Below are 17,771 nucleotides of genomic sequence, written 5' to 3'. Positions count from 1 at the left end.
CTGCAACATTCAAGTCGGATCACTTGCTGTATTATTCGTGCGCACAAACGACGAGCTTTAATTTTCCCATTTGTAGATCACTATGAAGAACTGTATGTTGGAACAATCTACTATGCAGAAAGCAGTTTATGACTGTGATTACTGCTAAGAAAACCCACACCGACATATTAGGTAGTTGCTACCGTAACACACAAACTCACCGTAAACTGTGTGGCAGTTGGGCGCTGAATCTGCTCATCATCAGATGCACTCTCCGTCTCCGAATCGGAACCTCCGGTCGCGAAAAACCGACTCATTTTCTGTAGCTTTCAGAGACTTTATACTGGAAAACAAAACTGTGTACTAATAATCTAAATAATAAATAACCCGCCTGTCATGAAGTAACACATAACCTCACTGCACAATATGGAAAGTAAATTTGTCAACATATATTGCACTGAGAGTTGCATAAACTTGAACACGGATGTAAGTTGTACAAAATAATAATTCAATCCGCTTAATACCTACCAAAATTTATGCAAACAAACTCAACACATATCAACCACCACAAACACTCCTCTCGTACCACCCTCGTGCTGCAACATGGACAAGGATGTTGCTTATACAGTGATCCAGAGATAGTATGATAAACTGTATGTAACAAAAGTACTGTCTGCTTTTAGGCACTGCAGAAATTCCAATAGTAGCGCCACATTATTAATTTTAAGGGGAGTCACTTCATTTTGTCTACCTGAAGGAAGTACTTCTCAGACTAACTATACCGATATTTAACAGACTTGATGTGGCGCGGCCGCCGAATGAACTGGTGCGTAAAATACAATCTTTGGTATCTCTGGCTGCTTCACCAAAGTTTATGACGGTAGCTTGGATGCGAACTTTGCTGCTGTCAAAAAACTGACAAGGTAGCGGCAAACAGGGAACTTGTTGAAGTATATTGCTAAACCCTTTTGTAGAAATCATTGAAACTGTAACTGAGAAAAAAACAACACATTTTTTCTTAAAAACAGATGGTGTGGCAGACGTTGAAAAAAAGGCGCGCAGTTAAAAATACATATAGTAGGGGTAAAGACGAAGTTCGTGAGCCTCCTCTTCAGTTGCCTAGGGAGAGCCAGAGGAGCAACGAATGCTCTTGATTGGCGAGCGCGGGCTGCTAGTTGCGGCAACAAATACTTTATAATCATTCTGCACATCTTTCACAAGTGTTAAATGTTAAGCTTACCTAGCAGCACTAACGGACAGACGTCAATGTTTTCTTACCTTCATTGTAACAACGGTGAAAGCGTGTGGGAAGTATGACTGTTTCTCGTGGTCGAAAACTGACTGACACGTTTCTGACAGCTATGCCAAGGAAACTAAAAAGACCGAGTGAGCCTGGCACGAGATGACAATGATACGTACAGTGTTAGTAATACTTCCCGTACAATAGGGACCTGATGAAAAGGGATCTTTTACCTGTCTGTGTACCCAAGTGACACACATTTGCTTGACACAACGGACTTATAATTGCTTAGCTTACGTGTTTTTAGTGTTCTTTTTTGCAGTGTTGCAATGTTGATTTAAATAAATTAATGTTGGTTACTGTGACTTGAATGGGTTGTGCATCAACGTAGTATTTCGTGTACTATGCAGCGCCAACAAATGATCGAGGAAATAGAAGAAGAAGGTCCCAGCCGGTGTAGTACTATTCTGTACTACACCTGGAAAGTCTGCACATGTTTGTTTTCACATGTGCTCCTCGTGTCTATGGTTGTTACCTACTGTATCCTCGGTGCCTTTACGTTCCGTCATCTTGAAGCCGACAACGAACTGGAGGTAAGCATCACAGACATGTGCACTTCATACTGCCCAGTGCTCGTTTTGACATAGACAGTTTCCTATTCAATCTGAAGATTGAAATAGTTATTAGTTTTTCATTTCCGCTAATTATCTAAAGATTTAAGATTCGTAAAATCGCAATCAGTGGTCAAACTAATCTTAACATGTGGCTCTTTCTGTTTTTCTTACTGTGCACTCGCCGTAACATGGCTGTGAAGAATTGAAACAAAAAAAATTACTTTAGACAAGTGTTTAATTCTGCTCGTAGCTGAAACATTTGAGTCGCAATGCACTGAGATATTGTTAGCTTGGTGCAGTCAGTATTTCAATAAAATTGTTGTATGGGTACAGAAAACACAATTTCCATTCACGCTTCTTCTTGCAATATTGGGGCTTGTGATGGTCGAAATAACACACTTTCTTATACGACAAACGTACTAGATGCCCGTTTTTGTTTTGATTACTGTTACGCGATATCAGAATGTGCCGTTTTATGGGTCTGTCGCACATAAGGGCCTTATCTTAATACAGTCAAACCGTCCACTTATAATCAATCATCTATTTCGTTTTTGGCTAACCGTTTTTCTCTCGAGTGGAAATCTTTAGGAATAAATTACATCTGAGCTAATAAAAAACGATAAAGTGTAACAGCTCGCTTCCGTTATGACTTTTGCTTAATGTCTGCGTGTTCTTCGTCTTCTTCTTCAGCTTCTGCCTTTTCCCGTTTTGTAACTGGTGGTACCAGCCCGGTGTTCACCTTGCTGTACACGGGGAACCGCCTAAAGACTCCATGCAAGCTGGCCGGCTCATCAGTTCTTGTCAAAGCAGAGGTGGATTTGATCCGTATGCTCGCTTCCCGTATCCTGTAAGCGGTGCTTTAACGCACTCGGCCATCTGCTCCGCTGATGTTATCATTTAAATTATTCAAAATGTTCTGAATTCTAATAGTGTAAAGCCTACGCCACTCTTTCATTCATGACATCAGGAAGACCATACGTACACCAGTCATGAGAATAACGTGTTCTCTGAATTTCAGAAAGCTTCTGATATAATTGTGTGCTAAATTGTAATCTGTGAGTTTACATACTAACGCATTGCATAATTATAAACCGAACGACGAAAAATCACGGGAAGGGTTATCCCACTTGAAGACACCCCATGTGTAACTTCCGAATTTCATGCCTAGATGCGCTTATGACGGAAATGTGAACACAACATCTGAACAGTCTGTTGCAGATAGGAGAGTAGACAATGATATCTACGTAGAGGTAATGCAATTCCCGTACATTACACCCGTTGGTTTGTGGCCATGGTGCTAGTGATTTGCGTCCCATACGTGTTCCATCGGGTCCGTTGTCAGACGAATTTGGTAGTCAAGACATCAGCGTGAGTTCACTCCCATGCTCGTCAAACCATTGTAGCATGATTCAGGCATTGCGGCACAGACCGTTAAGTTGCTGCAAGACGCCATCGCCGTCGGGAAAGACATCAAGCAGGTGGTCTGCGTCTACGTGATTACTCTGCAGTTCAGAATAAAACGCGTGGCAGAGGGTTCATCCAACGGCCTTCAATCTATTTCTCTACCGCTCCACTCTCGAACAGCGTGTTGTAAAAACGAACACTTAAATTTTTCTGTGCGAGCTCTGATTTCTCTTATTTTATCATGACGATGATTTCGCCCTATGTAGATGGGTGCCAAGAGAATACTTTGCAATCGGAGGAGAAATTTCACGCAACGAAAAACGCACTGATTTTAATGGTTGGGGTGTCCACCATTAAACGTATGATGTCCGTAGCACTCTCTCTCCTATTTCACGATAATACATATCAGTTGAACATCTTGCACGGTTAGGCTTCGATCTTAATAGTGCGAACCTTAGCGGTCACTGTGGCGCACCAGTTTTCATTCAGTTTTCTGATGCAAGTTAATGGTTTGTTTTGAACATTGCTTGAATGTCGACAATGTCCATTTTGTGAAGTGTAATACATAAATCCTGTAGAAGGTTTATCTCTGCACCGCCTGGGCACTCATTTTCTGTCGCCCTCCTGATGCACATGGTGAGTCATTAGAAACTAATATTTTTCTTGTCATGTGAGGCGCCGCTTAGCCCAGCATAGGCCATGTCCTGAGATTCTTGGCAAATGTGCCTGTCGGATGTACTCGTAATACAGGGTTTCGCACATAAAACCAGCACGCCTCACGCCCGAGATTCAAGTAACAATGAACTAGGGCCGCCCGTTTGGCCGAGCGGTCTAACGCATGCATGGCTTTCCGGAGCGGGAAGAAGCGCCTGGTCCCGGTACGAATCCGCCCTGCGGACTTGTGTCGAGGTCCAGTGAGCCGGCCAGTCTGTGGATGGTTTTTAGGCGGTTTTCCATCTGCCTCGGCGTATGCGGGCTGGTTCCCCTTATTCCACCTCAGCTACACTATGTCGGCGATTGCTGCGCAAATAAGTTCTCCATGTACACGTGCACAACCATTACTCTACCACGTAAACATAGGGGTTACACTCGTCTGGTGTGAGACGTATCCTGGGGAGGGGGGGGGGGGGGTGTCCACCGGGGGCCGAACCACACAATAACCCTGGGGGTTCGGTGTGGTGCGGCGGAGGGGTGAAGTGGACTGTGGTAGTTGTCGTGGGGGTTGTGGAGACCACTACGGCTGCAGCAGGGATGGAGCCTCTCTGTCGTTTCTAGGTCTCCGGTTCACATTCAACAACAATGAACTAACTAAAAATCAATATGGAATAGTAATGTTAGAAAACATTAGTTACCTGTTTGTAAGAGATGCTGGAAGTGGTGTCCGTGGGCATCAAGGCATCGCTGACTTCGTGTGATGACGTCACCAACAACACCCTATAATCCTGCAGCCGTCATGTTAATTTCTGTAGTAATGTTCCGTTTAAGATCGTCTATTGTGCGAGGGTTGTCAGCATACACTTTGCTTTTTAGGTGCCCCATAAATAAAAATCACACGATGTTAAGTGCTGCGACCTTGGGGCCAGAGCCTTTATTGACAAGTCTGTCTTCAGGGAATACGTTGTTGATGTGCACCATACTTTGGTTGGACGTGTGAGCGGTTGCTCCATCTTGGTGGAATACTGCATATAGCTTCTCTTCGTCTGTTAACTGGGAATAGAAAGCGTCAAAGATCTCTAGACATCTGACACTGCTCAAGGTGTAATCAAAAAATATGGGGCCAATAATGCACATGTCGGACAACGCACACCAAATACCTGTCTTCTCCTAGCAGAGAGAGTCTTCACGCAGAATATGTGGGTTTTCCTGCGACCAGTATCTGCAATTCTGTGTGTTCACATAACCCGAGAAATGAAACAAAGCCTCATCCGACACGACGTAAGGCGAGGGGGCCAGGTAACTATTAACAACTGATGATAACAGCCACCGTCAAATTTCAACTCTTGTACCACACTCTCACGATAGGCTTTCAATTTCATATTTTTTAATACACGATGTACGACATACACGAACCTGCTGCGATAACCTCTTGCGTGTTCTTGTAATGTCCATGCGATTTCTGTCCCCTGTTGCTCACCTAAAAATCTGCACATTCTGAACGGATCCTACAGCCCTCCATTTCTTGTATAGATCTTGAATAGTGCTGGTCGTGGGGAGATTCCTACCAGTATACTTCGCTTAAAACATTTCTTTACATTCCTTGATGGAACCTATCTTTATGTAACAGTCCACAGTATCATTTCCCAGTTCTAATACACACTGCTCCATTTCTGTAACATCTCGACAATACGATCTTCTCACAACTGACTCAAGAACACACAGCAGCACTCAACTTTCCGATAAAATGCAGTGAAGGCAACTTTCGAGACAGTGTTGCCACTTCACAAGCAGAGATAATTAACCAGTACATAAGGCGTACCAGTTTTATGTGGGACACCATGTATCTTGCGGACGACATAGGAAGCCAATCACGTCCACGTTAGGCCCAGTTTGGAATTACATGATATTGCAGCAGTTTGGAGGACAGATAAGATCTAACAGGGGATGAGGAGCGCTATCTCGCACATTAGGCCCACTCCTGAATTTTACCGCTGCCATCCTGGCGCCGATGCTTGGAGTTTAGTGGCTTGAGCTTTTGATGTGGAAAATGACGCATTCGTTGACTGGATGATGTCCAAAATATTAGCCACCGTGGGGCTTCTAAGCGTATATATAAATTTTACTTCTCACGCCTAAATATTGCACATCGTGGGAGATTATGATTACTTTTATTTAGCTATAACAATGAAATCCTACTCGAAGCTGGAATGCGATTGCGCTATATATTTGCTTCATAAACTGCTGTCAGGAAATTTTTTTTCGTATGAAATGCTAATGCGAAAATAATTGTATTATTTCATAATTTATAGTAATAAATGTCTTCCGTAATAAAGTCCACTCCAAGCCAAAGTTCTCTGTGATTTTGGCTTGTGGGATTTTAATAAGATCACTGAAAATATTTAACCGTGCCACCTGTCAGGAAAATCATCGCACTTCTTTCATGTAATGTCAAAAATTACGACTTGCTTTTTCGGATGTACAGTATGGCTAAATGTTGATGGTGCCGACTGTTTATCCAGGAGGCATCCACTCTTTATGATCAATTCCCTTGGAATCAAAGAAGCACACAAGCATGCATTTCACTTTTGACTTTGACATGCGAGCTGTTTTTGGTCTGGGTGATCCCTCTGAGCACCATTGCAAACTTCGGCGTTTTGTCTCTGGCTCGTACTGAAAAAACCAACTTTCGTCACCAGTGATAACACGACTCAACAATTCTGGATTGATTTCTGTTTGCTCTAACAGATCGGGTGCCACATTTTTCCGTGTTTCTCGCTGTTGTGGTGTGAGATTTTTGGGAACCATTTTTGCACAAATCTTTGTCATACCAAGATCTTCAGTTATTATTAAACGAACCGTTTCTCGATTGATGTTCAGTTCTTCTGCAATCATTTTCACAGATATTCTTCGATCAGATCGTACGAGTTCATGCGCCCTGGCCAAGTTGACATCCGTCCATGAGGTTGATGGTCGTCCACTGCAGTCTCTTCGTCTTAAACATTCGTCCTGCCTTCACTAAACATTTTATACCAACGAAAATCTTGAGCTCGACATAACCTCCTCTCCAAAAGACTTCTGAAGCTTAGCATAAGCTGTCGTCGCGTTTTCACCCAATTTAACGCAAAAAGAAATGGCATACCATTGCGCAATATTATGCAGTTCCATTTCCGTAATGAGAGACACAAACATGTGCTAACTTATTACAGCACAACTCACGACTGAGCAGTTGCATCGATATGCCACTTGGACTAGAAGTAGCTTATAGACCAAGGTCAAAGATATTGTGCCTACGCAAGCCTGCAGGGTTGCCACATCTTGCAAAGAGAATCAGTCTCATTACTTTATTGTCGCACCTCGTATAACTGAGTATAACTGATAAGTCATAGCTCCAGTGCTTGTGTGTGACATTATAGTGTTATAAACGAACACGTTTATAGAAATAGTGACGTCATAGATAATTCTGGAAACCAAAGATATTGTATAAGAAATACCACGCTACATTACTAAGTTGTGTGACGTCGTTCTGATGCGTTCAGTCATACTTCACGTGTAGCACAGCGTTACAAAAACGCTCATCTACAGCGAGGCCAGCAATATCTGCAACAACCCTGCGAAAATCATCTCGCCTGCTCGAGGGTAGATCATCCCTCTCTTATTCCGACGTATGGGTGTGTAGCCGCGAACGCCAATGATCGCAGACACAGTGCCCAGCAATTGCTGAGAAAGTTGCGGTTGGAGATTAACATCGATGACCGAGAGATTTTGCGTTTGCAGTAATAACGGCAAAGAGATCCCAAGTCGTAGGTGGAAATATCGAAGACTGTTGCAAATACAAACCTCTCTTCCAGCTGCATTCGCCGGGTAGTGCCAATAAGGTGTGGAACTCCTTGAACGATCGTGGCCACCAGGTCGCGAACGGTAGAGATCCACATGTCTGTTTAACATTACGCTGGTCCATCTCCCACAGGGGTGGCACAGAAATGTGCACAACGGATGTGTAATCACATTCGGCCCAGTAGCTGCCACAAATGACGCTCAGTCTTCAAGAGCGACGGCGTCGCCGGAGTGATCGGTAGGGGGGGGGGGGGGGGGGGGAGGAGGGATGTCTGTTTTGCCGATCCTGCTCACTATAAATATGCAGATAAGTTTTTGTGGAAAATACAGCAGCCTGCTATCTGTCCGGTGAGTGTCTTTGGAACTTTGCGGAGCAGTCGAAATTACGTATCATACTCTGATTCTCTCGTGATTAATATACGAAGCTTATGGTAATGTCGCATATATTCTGTTTATTCTGTTACAAGTCTTCATTCCATCAGGGAGTGCTGCCTAGCAGAAAATGTAGTCACCCACGGTAGTTTCAAAAGCATGACAGATGGGCGGAGGGGAATATGTTTCTGGTTGATCCTGAAAGAAAGGTGGTAGTAGGGAGAGGTGTAATTGGCTATTGAACTGTTATCAGCGGTTATTCACAAACGAGATCATATATTTCCTTTAGTGAGCGTGTATGTGTGCAAGAGTTAAGACTGGTTTGTCTAGTTATTCCATAGAGCAATTGTAGAGAAACGAGGAGGAAGAGTGGTGCTTGGCACTTAGACTGTTTACAGTATTTATCTGCAATAGTGTCAACAAGTTACGACATGTTTTGCTGTGGCTGGATGCCCTCTCCTTGGACGATTGAGCGTCATTTGTGCCAGCTACTAGGTCGAAGGTGGTTACACATAAATTTTGTAAATTTCTCTACTATATTTGGGGATATGATCTGGTGTAGTGTTAGGCAGACGTTTGAAGTTCTCCCGCTCGCCATTACACGTAGATTTCCATATCGTACCGCTGTCATCCGTGAGTAGAGCGTTGTGTATTTGTACCAGTCTTTGATATTTCCACCTACTTCTTGGGATCTGTTTGCCGTCATTACAGCGACTGAGGGATCTCTCAGTGAAAAATGATATAGCAGCAATGTTAGGCACAAACCGCAAGTTTTTCGGCACTGTGTGCGTATCATAGGCATTCACGGCTACACACCCACACGTCCGTGTCTGAGGGGTGATCTGCAAGCGTAATATTTTCGCTGGGGCTGTCGCAGCTGCAGCTGGAATCTCTTTATCTTTGGTTGGAAGCATCAGAATTTTACAATGACGTCACATAATCTATTATTTCTTATCAATATGGTTAAAAATTGAAAGTGCTTATAGAATTCTCTGTGGCGGCATCGATATGACGTCATTATTTCTACCAACTTGTTCATTTCTAATACTATGACGTCATAAACTAGTAACGGGACTTTGGCTTAGCAATGATACATAAATTGGGACCATGCTGAGAGCATCGTGATGTCGAAATGATGCGCAGCGATGCTACGCGACGCGGTGTGATGCGACGCGACGCGACACTGCGACATGATGTCATGTCATGCGAGGCTATGCTGACGCGTAAATCGTGTAATTGGGTACAATACACAAAACTGTGGAAAATGCGTAGAACTGAGAGTACTTACTTATCTGTCTGTGTGAGGCCTCCGCTGATGCCTCGAAATATTAAACAAACAGACCTCAAGTGACCTAATATTTTATTAACAAACAGACTCGGACTATTCCTGTGCTGCCCAGCTCCAGAGCGTCCAAGATTTGAAAGATGGATTTGAGGAGGTGTGCCTCAGTATCAGTGATATCTAATTCTCCATTTTGGCTGCGTGAGAGCAATATGACGTCGATGGAACGTTGGGAAGAGTCTTACTTTATTGGAGAAAATACGTAAATTTGCGAAAAACCTGATAAAAATACTTAAAAACCTGTAAAACTGAGAGACTTACATTTCTGCGTAGACGAGGACCCTGCTTGTGCCACATAATATTGTTGTTAAGAGATAGACCAAGAGTGACGTAATCTGTTATAAACAAGAAGACACAGTCTCACCCTATACTCCAGAGTGCCTCCAGTTATAAAATAGGAGAATTGAGGAAGATACCTAAAATTTGGAAAAATATGGAAAAGTAAATAAAAATAATAGTACTTACAAATCTGTGTGGTTGTGGTCTCTGCTGGTGTCACGTAAAATTGGTATTCACAAATAGACATATTTTCTCCCTTTTTTATTCAGCTCCTGAGTAACCTCTCCCACATAAGTGTTCAAGTTATAAAAGATGAATATGGGATAGAAAAAGGGGAATATGTGATCGTCGTTGGTCCAGAGCAGACTCCCACCGCATTTATGTCATATAACACAACTGCCTGGGTGAGTCGCCTGGCTGACGTGATGAATCTCTGATGGTTCGTCAGAAGGGAGGGAGTGGGGCACCAAGCAGCCCTTATCTTATCAGAAGGTTGTGCTTACATCAGCTTTCTTTGGCCTTGGACAGTCCCTGCGTAAGTGCTTACGTGATGGTTCCAATTTAAGTCGTTCGTAATTGTGATCTGTAGCTATTTAGTTGAATCGACAACCTACTAATTTGTGAGATGTAGTGTAACCGAAATTTTGTGCAATTGTTTTTAGTACTCATGTGGAGGACATCAAACTTTACATTGTTCAAGGCGAGCTGCCACTTTATGGACCATGCAGATATCTGATCTAAATCATTTTGTCATTCATTTTGATTTTCTGACGGCTTTACTGGACGACATCATGTGCAAACAATATAACAGGGCTGCTCAGACCTACATTAGTGAACGGCTCAAATAATCACCTGGTTCTAGTTGCAGATTGCCTATGCAGCGGCTTCTAGGAAATAATTACTGACCGAATTTAAATTTTCAAATGCTGTCATAATCTTCTCTTAAAGAGGTGTAACCTTACTTTAAAGGTATGCATGTTAAAGTTGGAAACTGTGCGTATGTGTTGAGGTAGCGCTAAATCACGGCGCGAAAATTACCCAGACTATATCCATTCAGTGTTTGAGAACGAGAGCACTTAGCTATTTCCAACAAACTTAACACATAATTTCAAACTTTTTCTCGGGGAGACGCCACACAAAATATGAAAGGAAAAGAGTTTACCGTTTTCTACATTTTCGCTCTTCATGCCGTAAAACTTTAGCTGCAGGCACAATGTTTTAATTTATTACATATTTGTTACTAATACTATTCGCAACACATTTTGCAGATAATATCCACATATACCACTGAACGTATCTGCAAAACTGTATCATTGTACGACGTACATTTCATGAGATATGACGTCATAAACAATAAGATGCGCGTGAAACTAGCTTCTACTAAAAACTGAGCGCAAATTACACAGGATATACTCCTCCACCTTTTCATAATGAGTTAAATAATCAGGCGTTTGAAGCAGTTTGATATATGGGAGTCTGATGCTTTAAGGCAGTGGTTCCCAACTTTACTGAGACCATTTCCCCCGAAAGGAACCACCATCAGAATTACCCTGAGTGCAGTTAGATATTAGCTAGTGCCCACCCCTGCTGCTCCTATCATCATCAGCATTATCATGTCTGTAAACTTTAGAACGAAAATGAATTTCCTTTTAAGACTTTTATTTTTAAAATGATGAAAGATAAATAATATTAAGTTTTTTATGCCTTTTACTTAGCAAACAATATGGGTAGACGAGACAGATGGTACTGATTATTTCTAACAGTCCTTCCTGTACAGTGACGAAGCAATGCTCAATACATCGCGAGTGCTGCCAATAATTCTTTTTCAGAAAAGAAAGCCACGTTGAGGATAGACACTTGTTCCAAAACATGCTTCATATGACCTACTTTAATACCTAGTGACATTTTCTTCACCCACACACTGCACCTCCATTTGAAATCAACCAAGTTAAAATGTGTGCACTGTACTTACTGTTTATAAATCACTTGACTGCTGGACTCGCCATTTAGTAAATGGCGGAAACTTGAAGACCTCAGGCTGCCAATGCTTTTTGTCTGACACTGCTACAACAACAACAACAACAACAACAACAACTACTACTACTACTACTACTAATAATAATAATAATAATAATAATAATAATTGTACTCTCTGTTGCATTGCACTGTCAGTTTATTTATTGTTGCGAAATGAATAATGAAGCCATTTCTTGTCTGTTGCTGGAACTACCTACAACTCTGAGAAGGCATTTACATGAGATATTTAAGTATATGTCATATATATGTCTCAATTTTGCTGTCATGATGAGGGAGATGTTCATACATTCGTTTCACAAGCTGTAACCTCCACCACATTGTGCTACCCATTAATGCTAGTATTTGAAAAAATGTAATTATTCGTAATTTATGTAGCTAGAATTACAGTCTTACAAAATAGAGAAAATAGTAATAATACCGGTATTTTGTAAACGATTTAGTTTCCTGACCGAAACACAATGGAACCCTATTTTTACCCTTCAGAAAATTTCGGTTTTCCCTTCAGGGGGTAATTGCACCCATGTTGGGAACCACTGCCTTAAGGAAACTCTGGTGGGGCTTAGTGGTTGTGCACTAAATTATATACATTAAGAACAATGGAGGGCCTATAACACTTCCTTTTGGAACCCCAGATACAAGGGGTAACAAACATTCAGCAAACATTCCTCACACATGGAGGAATAAAATGTGCTGTATGGATAGAGGTCCGAAAACACTTTATTCCCACATTAGACCTCATTTTTCTCCTTCTCTTCATAATGACATAAATCATGCGAAATTCACAGAAACAGTACATTTCTGAATTACACGAAACATTTTATTACAGCAAGTGTTCAAAATATTTTCAGTCAGAATGCACAGTAAGCTGTAATTCTTAGGTTCACGACCAGTGTTTCTTGGTCCAAATGAATTGAGGCAATATTGACATGCGAGTAATTCCACTGCTTTAGTACGCCACCACATCATTATTGCTTTTGCACTCCCGTGGACGTTATAGGAACCACGCGGTGACTGAATAATGACGAACAAGTAAGTACAGTGGTGAATAAGGAAATCGCATGGCACTGTGAATTATTTCAAGACAGTTGTGCGTGTACTATCAAGTGTTTCAGTGTGTCCTCGTGAAATATCACCATAAAAATTCACAATAAGCCGACCGAAGCACCCTCACTGCCAGCAACAATAATATTGTCGCCGACTAAGATTAGCATCAAGCACGTAGCTCTAGCTGTTTAGTTTTCGTCACGGACTGTGCAAGAATGTAGTACCAGCTCTTTAGTGTTCATCGCAGACTTGGTTTCCGGTTCAGTGTAATAGCAGTGTACTCAATACACTATGTGATCAAAAGTATCCGGACACCTGGCTGAAAATGACTTACAACTTCGTGGCGGCTTCCACCGGCAATGCTGGAATTCAGTATGGTGTTGGCCCACTCTTAGACTTGATGACAGCTTCCATTCTCGCAGGCATACGTTCAATCAGGTGCTGGAAGGTTTATCGGGCAATGGCAGCTCATTTATCGCGGAGCGCTGCACAGAGGAGAGGTATCGATGTCGGTCGGTGAGGCCTGGCACGAAGTCGGCGTTTCAAAACATTCCAAAAGTGTTCTATAGGATTCAGGTAAGGACTCTGTGCAGGCCAGTCCATTACAGGGATGTTATTGTCGCGTAACCATTCCGTCACAAACCGTCTATTACGAATGGGTGCTCGATCGTGTTGAAAGTGTTGTGACTTGGCAAGACTGCCAAGCCACTAGGAGATAGCCGAAAGGCACGCGTTTAAGCTCACGCAGGCGGGAACAGTTAAAGGAATTGAGTCTAGTAAAAAAAGTACGGAGCTTCTGGAATACTTAACTTTAATCCATAATTGGTGAACATCGGTCTGACGGTACATGCATCACAAGATAAATAGCAAATGATAATGGCGCCTTGCTAGGTCGTAGCAAATGACGTAGCTGAAGGCTATGCTAACTATCGTCTCGGCAAATGAGAGCGTAATTTGTCAGTGAACCATCGCTAGCAAAGTCGGCTGTACAACTGGGGCGCGTGCTAGGACGTCTCTCTAGACCTGCCGTGTGGCGGCGCTCGGTCTGCAATCACTGATAGTGGCGACACGCGGGTCCGACGTATACTAACGGACCACGGCCGATTTAAAGGCAATTGTGGTGTCTGGCGGTGACACCACAGAAAGATACAGTCGCCATCCCCGAATTGCTCTTCAACAGTGGGAAGCAAGAAGGTGCTTAAAACATCAATGCAGGCCTGTGCTGTGATAGTTCCATGCAAAACAACAAGGGGTGCAAGCCCCGTCCATGAAAAACACGCCGGCCGGAGTGCCGAGCGGTTCTAGGCGCTACAGTCTGAAACCGCGCGACCGCTACGGTCGCAGTTTCGAATCCTGCCTTGGGCATGGATGTGTGTGATGTCCTTAGGTTAGTTAGGTTTAAATAATTCTAAGTTCTAGGGGACTGATGACCTCAAAAGTTAAGTCCCAAAGTGGTTGGTTGGTTGGTTGTTTTCGGAAAGGAGACCAGACAGCGTGGTCATCGGTCTCATCGGATTAGGGAAGGATGGGGAAGGAAGTCGGCCGTGCCCTTTCAGAGGAACCATCCCGGCATTTGCCTGGAGTGATTTAGGGAAATCACGGAAAACCTAAATCAGGATGGTCGCACGCGGGATTGAACCGTCGTCCTCCCGAATGCGAGTCCAGTGTCTAAACACTGCGCCACCTCGCTCGGTAAGTCCCATAGTGCTCAGAGCCATTTGAACCATTTTGAAAAACACGACCACACCATAACACCACCGCCTCCGAATTTTACTGTTGGCACTACACACGCTGGCAGATGATGTTCACCGGGCATTCGCCATACCTTTACCCCGCCATCGGATCACCACATTGTGTACCGTGATTCTTCACTCCACCCAATGTTTTCCCACTGTTCAATCGTCCAATGTTTACGCTCCTTCCACCAAGCGAGGCGTCGTTTGGCATTTGCCGGCGTGATTTGTGGCTTATGAGCAGCCGCTCGACCACGAAATCCAATTTTCCTCACCTCCCGCCTAACTGTCATATTACTTGCAGTGGATCCTAATGCAGGCTGAAATTCCTATGTGATGGTCTGGATAGATGTCTGCCTATTACACATTACGAGCCTCTTCAACTGTCGGCGGTCTCTGTCAGTCAACAGACGACGTCGACCTGTACGCTTTTGTGCTGTACGTTGTCCCTCCACGTTTCCACTTCAGTACCACATCGTAAACAGTGGACCTAGGGATGTTTAAGTGTGGAAATCTCGCGTACAGACGTATGACGCAAGTGACACCCAATCACTGTACCACGTTAGAAGCTCGTGAGTACCGCGGTGCGCCCCATTCTGCTCTCTCACGATGTCTACTGACTATTGAGGTCGTTGATATGGAATGTGTGGCAGTAGGTAGCAGCACAATGCACCTAATATGAAAAACGTATGTCTTTGGGGGTGTCCGGATACTTTTGATCACACAGTGTACAGAATTGACAAATGCTGTATGGATTAGCAGATGGTAACGGCCGTGGCTCTCAATCTTTCTATCGGAAGGGACTTCGAGAACGACAGTGCCCCGACAAAGCGATGCTTGAAGCAATTTATCGTCGTCTTGAGGAGATAGCGTAACATGGTAATTGACGGTCAGAGCAAGGAGGACATAAGAACTTTGTGTTGCCTTTTTCCGTATTACGGTCGTTTTTCACGTAATGCTCCACTGAAATCGATCATTTGCTGTTGGTTGCGATCAGTATTAACGGTTTCACCAGGTTTTAGCAGCTTATAATAGATGACTCCCTTCTGGTTCCACCAGACACAGAGCATTGTCTTCTTTCCAAAGCGATTTGGTCTTGCTGTGGATGTCGACGGCTTGCCTGGATTCACCCATGATTTACGACGCTTATGAATCTCAAAATATCTAGTGAGCAACATTTCACAATTGGTCTTTCGATGTGCTTGCTGTCTTTCATTCAGTTCATGCGGAACGCATTTTCTCACGTTCTGCACCTTTCCCATAGCTTTCAACCGAAGAGAAGTGGCTTTCTGCATCACTAATCAATTGTCCCGGACTTCCTATTGAGTTTGAGTATCATCTTCATCCAATAAGGCCTGCAATTCGTTGTCTTCGAACTTTTTCGGTGGGTTCCCGCGATCGTCGTTTCTCACGTGAAAATCACCACTTTTGAATTTTTTAAACCACTCGAAACACTGTGTCTTCCCAAGAGCATGATCGCCGTAAGCTTCGACAAGCGTGCGATGCGATTCTGCAGCAGTTTTCTTCAAATGATAACAGAAAACCAATGCTGTCCGCAAATCGTAGTTCGTAGGCACAAAACTCGACATGTTTACGGGTTTAAAACAGATAGCGATGTTTGGAACTGGGTTACTGTGTGTTCACATTCGTCGGCAGCCGTTACAGGAAGCAGATGGTGCTGCAGACGCGGTCTCACGGGCACTACACTGACTGCTAGCACCATCTATAGGTTCCTACATCTGGTATATAAAGTCAGGGTTGCCACATGTTCTGGAGATCAGGGAAATCAGGGAATTTCAAACACGTCATGGAAATTAGGGGAAACGGGGTGTTAAAAAAGTCTCTCCGCAATACCGTATACCGCAGTGAATATATCGAAATGAAACTCAGTGAAATACAAGTTATTAATTTATTGAATATTCATTTTTACTTACAAATTTTCACATTAAATGTTGAAAGTGTCCCCCCTGTTGTTGAATACACAATTCAATTCGTCTAATCATGTTTCCAAACACAAGCTGTAACATTTCTTCTGTAACAGAAGCAGTGAAAGTGGATATAGCAGTTTTCAATTCACCCTTGGATTTTGGACGGTTTTTATAGACAGTTGCTTTCGCTGCACCCTAGAAGAAAACGTTAGGTGGTGTTAGGTGAGGCGATCGTGGAGGTCAAAGTCCCTGTGAAATTATGCGATCACCAAAAACATCAGCAAGCAGTGACATTGAAACACGAGCTGTATGCGCGGTTGCACCATCTTGTTCAAAATAACCGTTCAGTATTTCACTTAACACAAGTTCTCCCATGAATGGGTACAGAATATCGCTGCAGTATCGTTGTGCGTTTATTATTTCGTTGAAAAATATGGTACCCACAATCCGACGTCTACAAATTGCAATCCAAACTCCTATTTTCACAGAATGAAGTGGTTCCTCGTGAATACACAATGGATTTGCAGTACTCCGCATACGAGAATTTTGCGAGTTCATGTACCCGTATAAATGAAACCACGCCTCATCAGCGAAAAACGTTTCATTAAGAATATCCCTTCCATTTTGTTGAACGAAATTTTTGAACCATTGACGATAATGCAGTCTGTTGGCATGATCAGTATTTTTCAGTTCTTGTACGGCTGTCACTTTGTACGGGAAAAGTTTTAATTTTTTCCTTACAGCTGTGTGGGCCGTTCCGACACATCGATTTCCTGGGTGAGTTTTCTTACTGACTTGTTCGGACTCATGGACATTTTATCGGAGATAGCGAGTAGCTTATCCCCAGACAAAAAGCTAGGACGACCGCTTCTCGGTGCATCTGTCATTGAACCCGTACTTCGAAATTTTTTAATCAAATGTCACACAGTATCGCGATGTGGGAGTGTTGTCTCCGGGAAAACTGAATTAAATGTTTGTCAAACTGAAACTGTGTATGCCGGCCGTGGTAGCCGAGCGGTTCTAGGCACTTCAGTCCGGAACCGCGCGACTGCTACGGTCGCAGGTTCGAATCCTGCCTCGGGCATGGATGTGTGTGATGTCCTTAGGTCAGTTAGGTTTAAGTAGTTCTAAGTTCTAGGGGACTGATGACCTCAGATGTTAAGTCCCATAGAGCTCAGAGCCATTTTTTTGAAACTGTGTATTTACAGCCAGCTTTGAACACTTTTTCTACTAAAAGCACACGCTCTTCAATGGTTAGCATTTTGACAATGACAAAAACGAAAGATTTAGTATAAAAACAGTCTTGAT

General features: G+C 43.1%; 2 protein-coding genes across 2 annotated transcripts in view; one reads left to right on the top strand and one right to left on the bottom strand.

Moving 5' to 3' along the window:
• LOC124711253 (eukaryotic translation initiation factor 3 subunit C) overlaps window positions 1-667 on the bottom strand; it is a 78,306-nt gene extending 77,639 nt beyond the window's left edge. The window contains exons 1-2 of the mRNA XM_047241223.1: window positions 508-667; window positions 201-322 (exon numbers count right to left, since the gene is read on the bottom strand). Coding sequence (XP_047097179.1) covers window positions 201-296 — 96 coding nt within the window. The 5' untranslated portion in view covers window positions 297-322; window positions 508-667. The remainder of the gene's footprint in view (window positions 1-200; window positions 323-507) is intronic.
• Window positions 668-1,115: 448 nt separating this feature from the next.
• LOC124712373 overlaps window positions 1,116-17,771 on the top strand; it is a 623,942-nt gene continuing 607,286 nt past the window's right edge. Inside the window, exon 1 of the mRNA XM_047242669.1 lies at window positions 1,116-1,812. Coding sequence (XP_047098625.1) covers window positions 1,624-1,812 — 189 coding nt within the window. The 5' untranslated portion in view covers window positions 1,116-1,623. The remainder of the gene's footprint in view (window positions 1,813-17,771) is intronic.

The sequence above is a fragment of the Schistocerca piceifrons genome, chromosome 8, assembly GCF_021461385.2.
Source record: "Schistocerca piceifrons isolate TAMUIC-IGC-003096 chromosome 8, iqSchPice1.1, whole genome shotgun sequence".
In the NCBI taxonomy this organism is placed as follows: domain Eukaryota; kingdom Metazoa; phylum Arthropoda; class Insecta; order Orthoptera; family Acrididae; genus Schistocerca; species Schistocerca piceifrons.
Note: the sequence above shows the minus strand (reverse complement) of the source record. Positions and strands in the feature narration are given on the sequence as shown.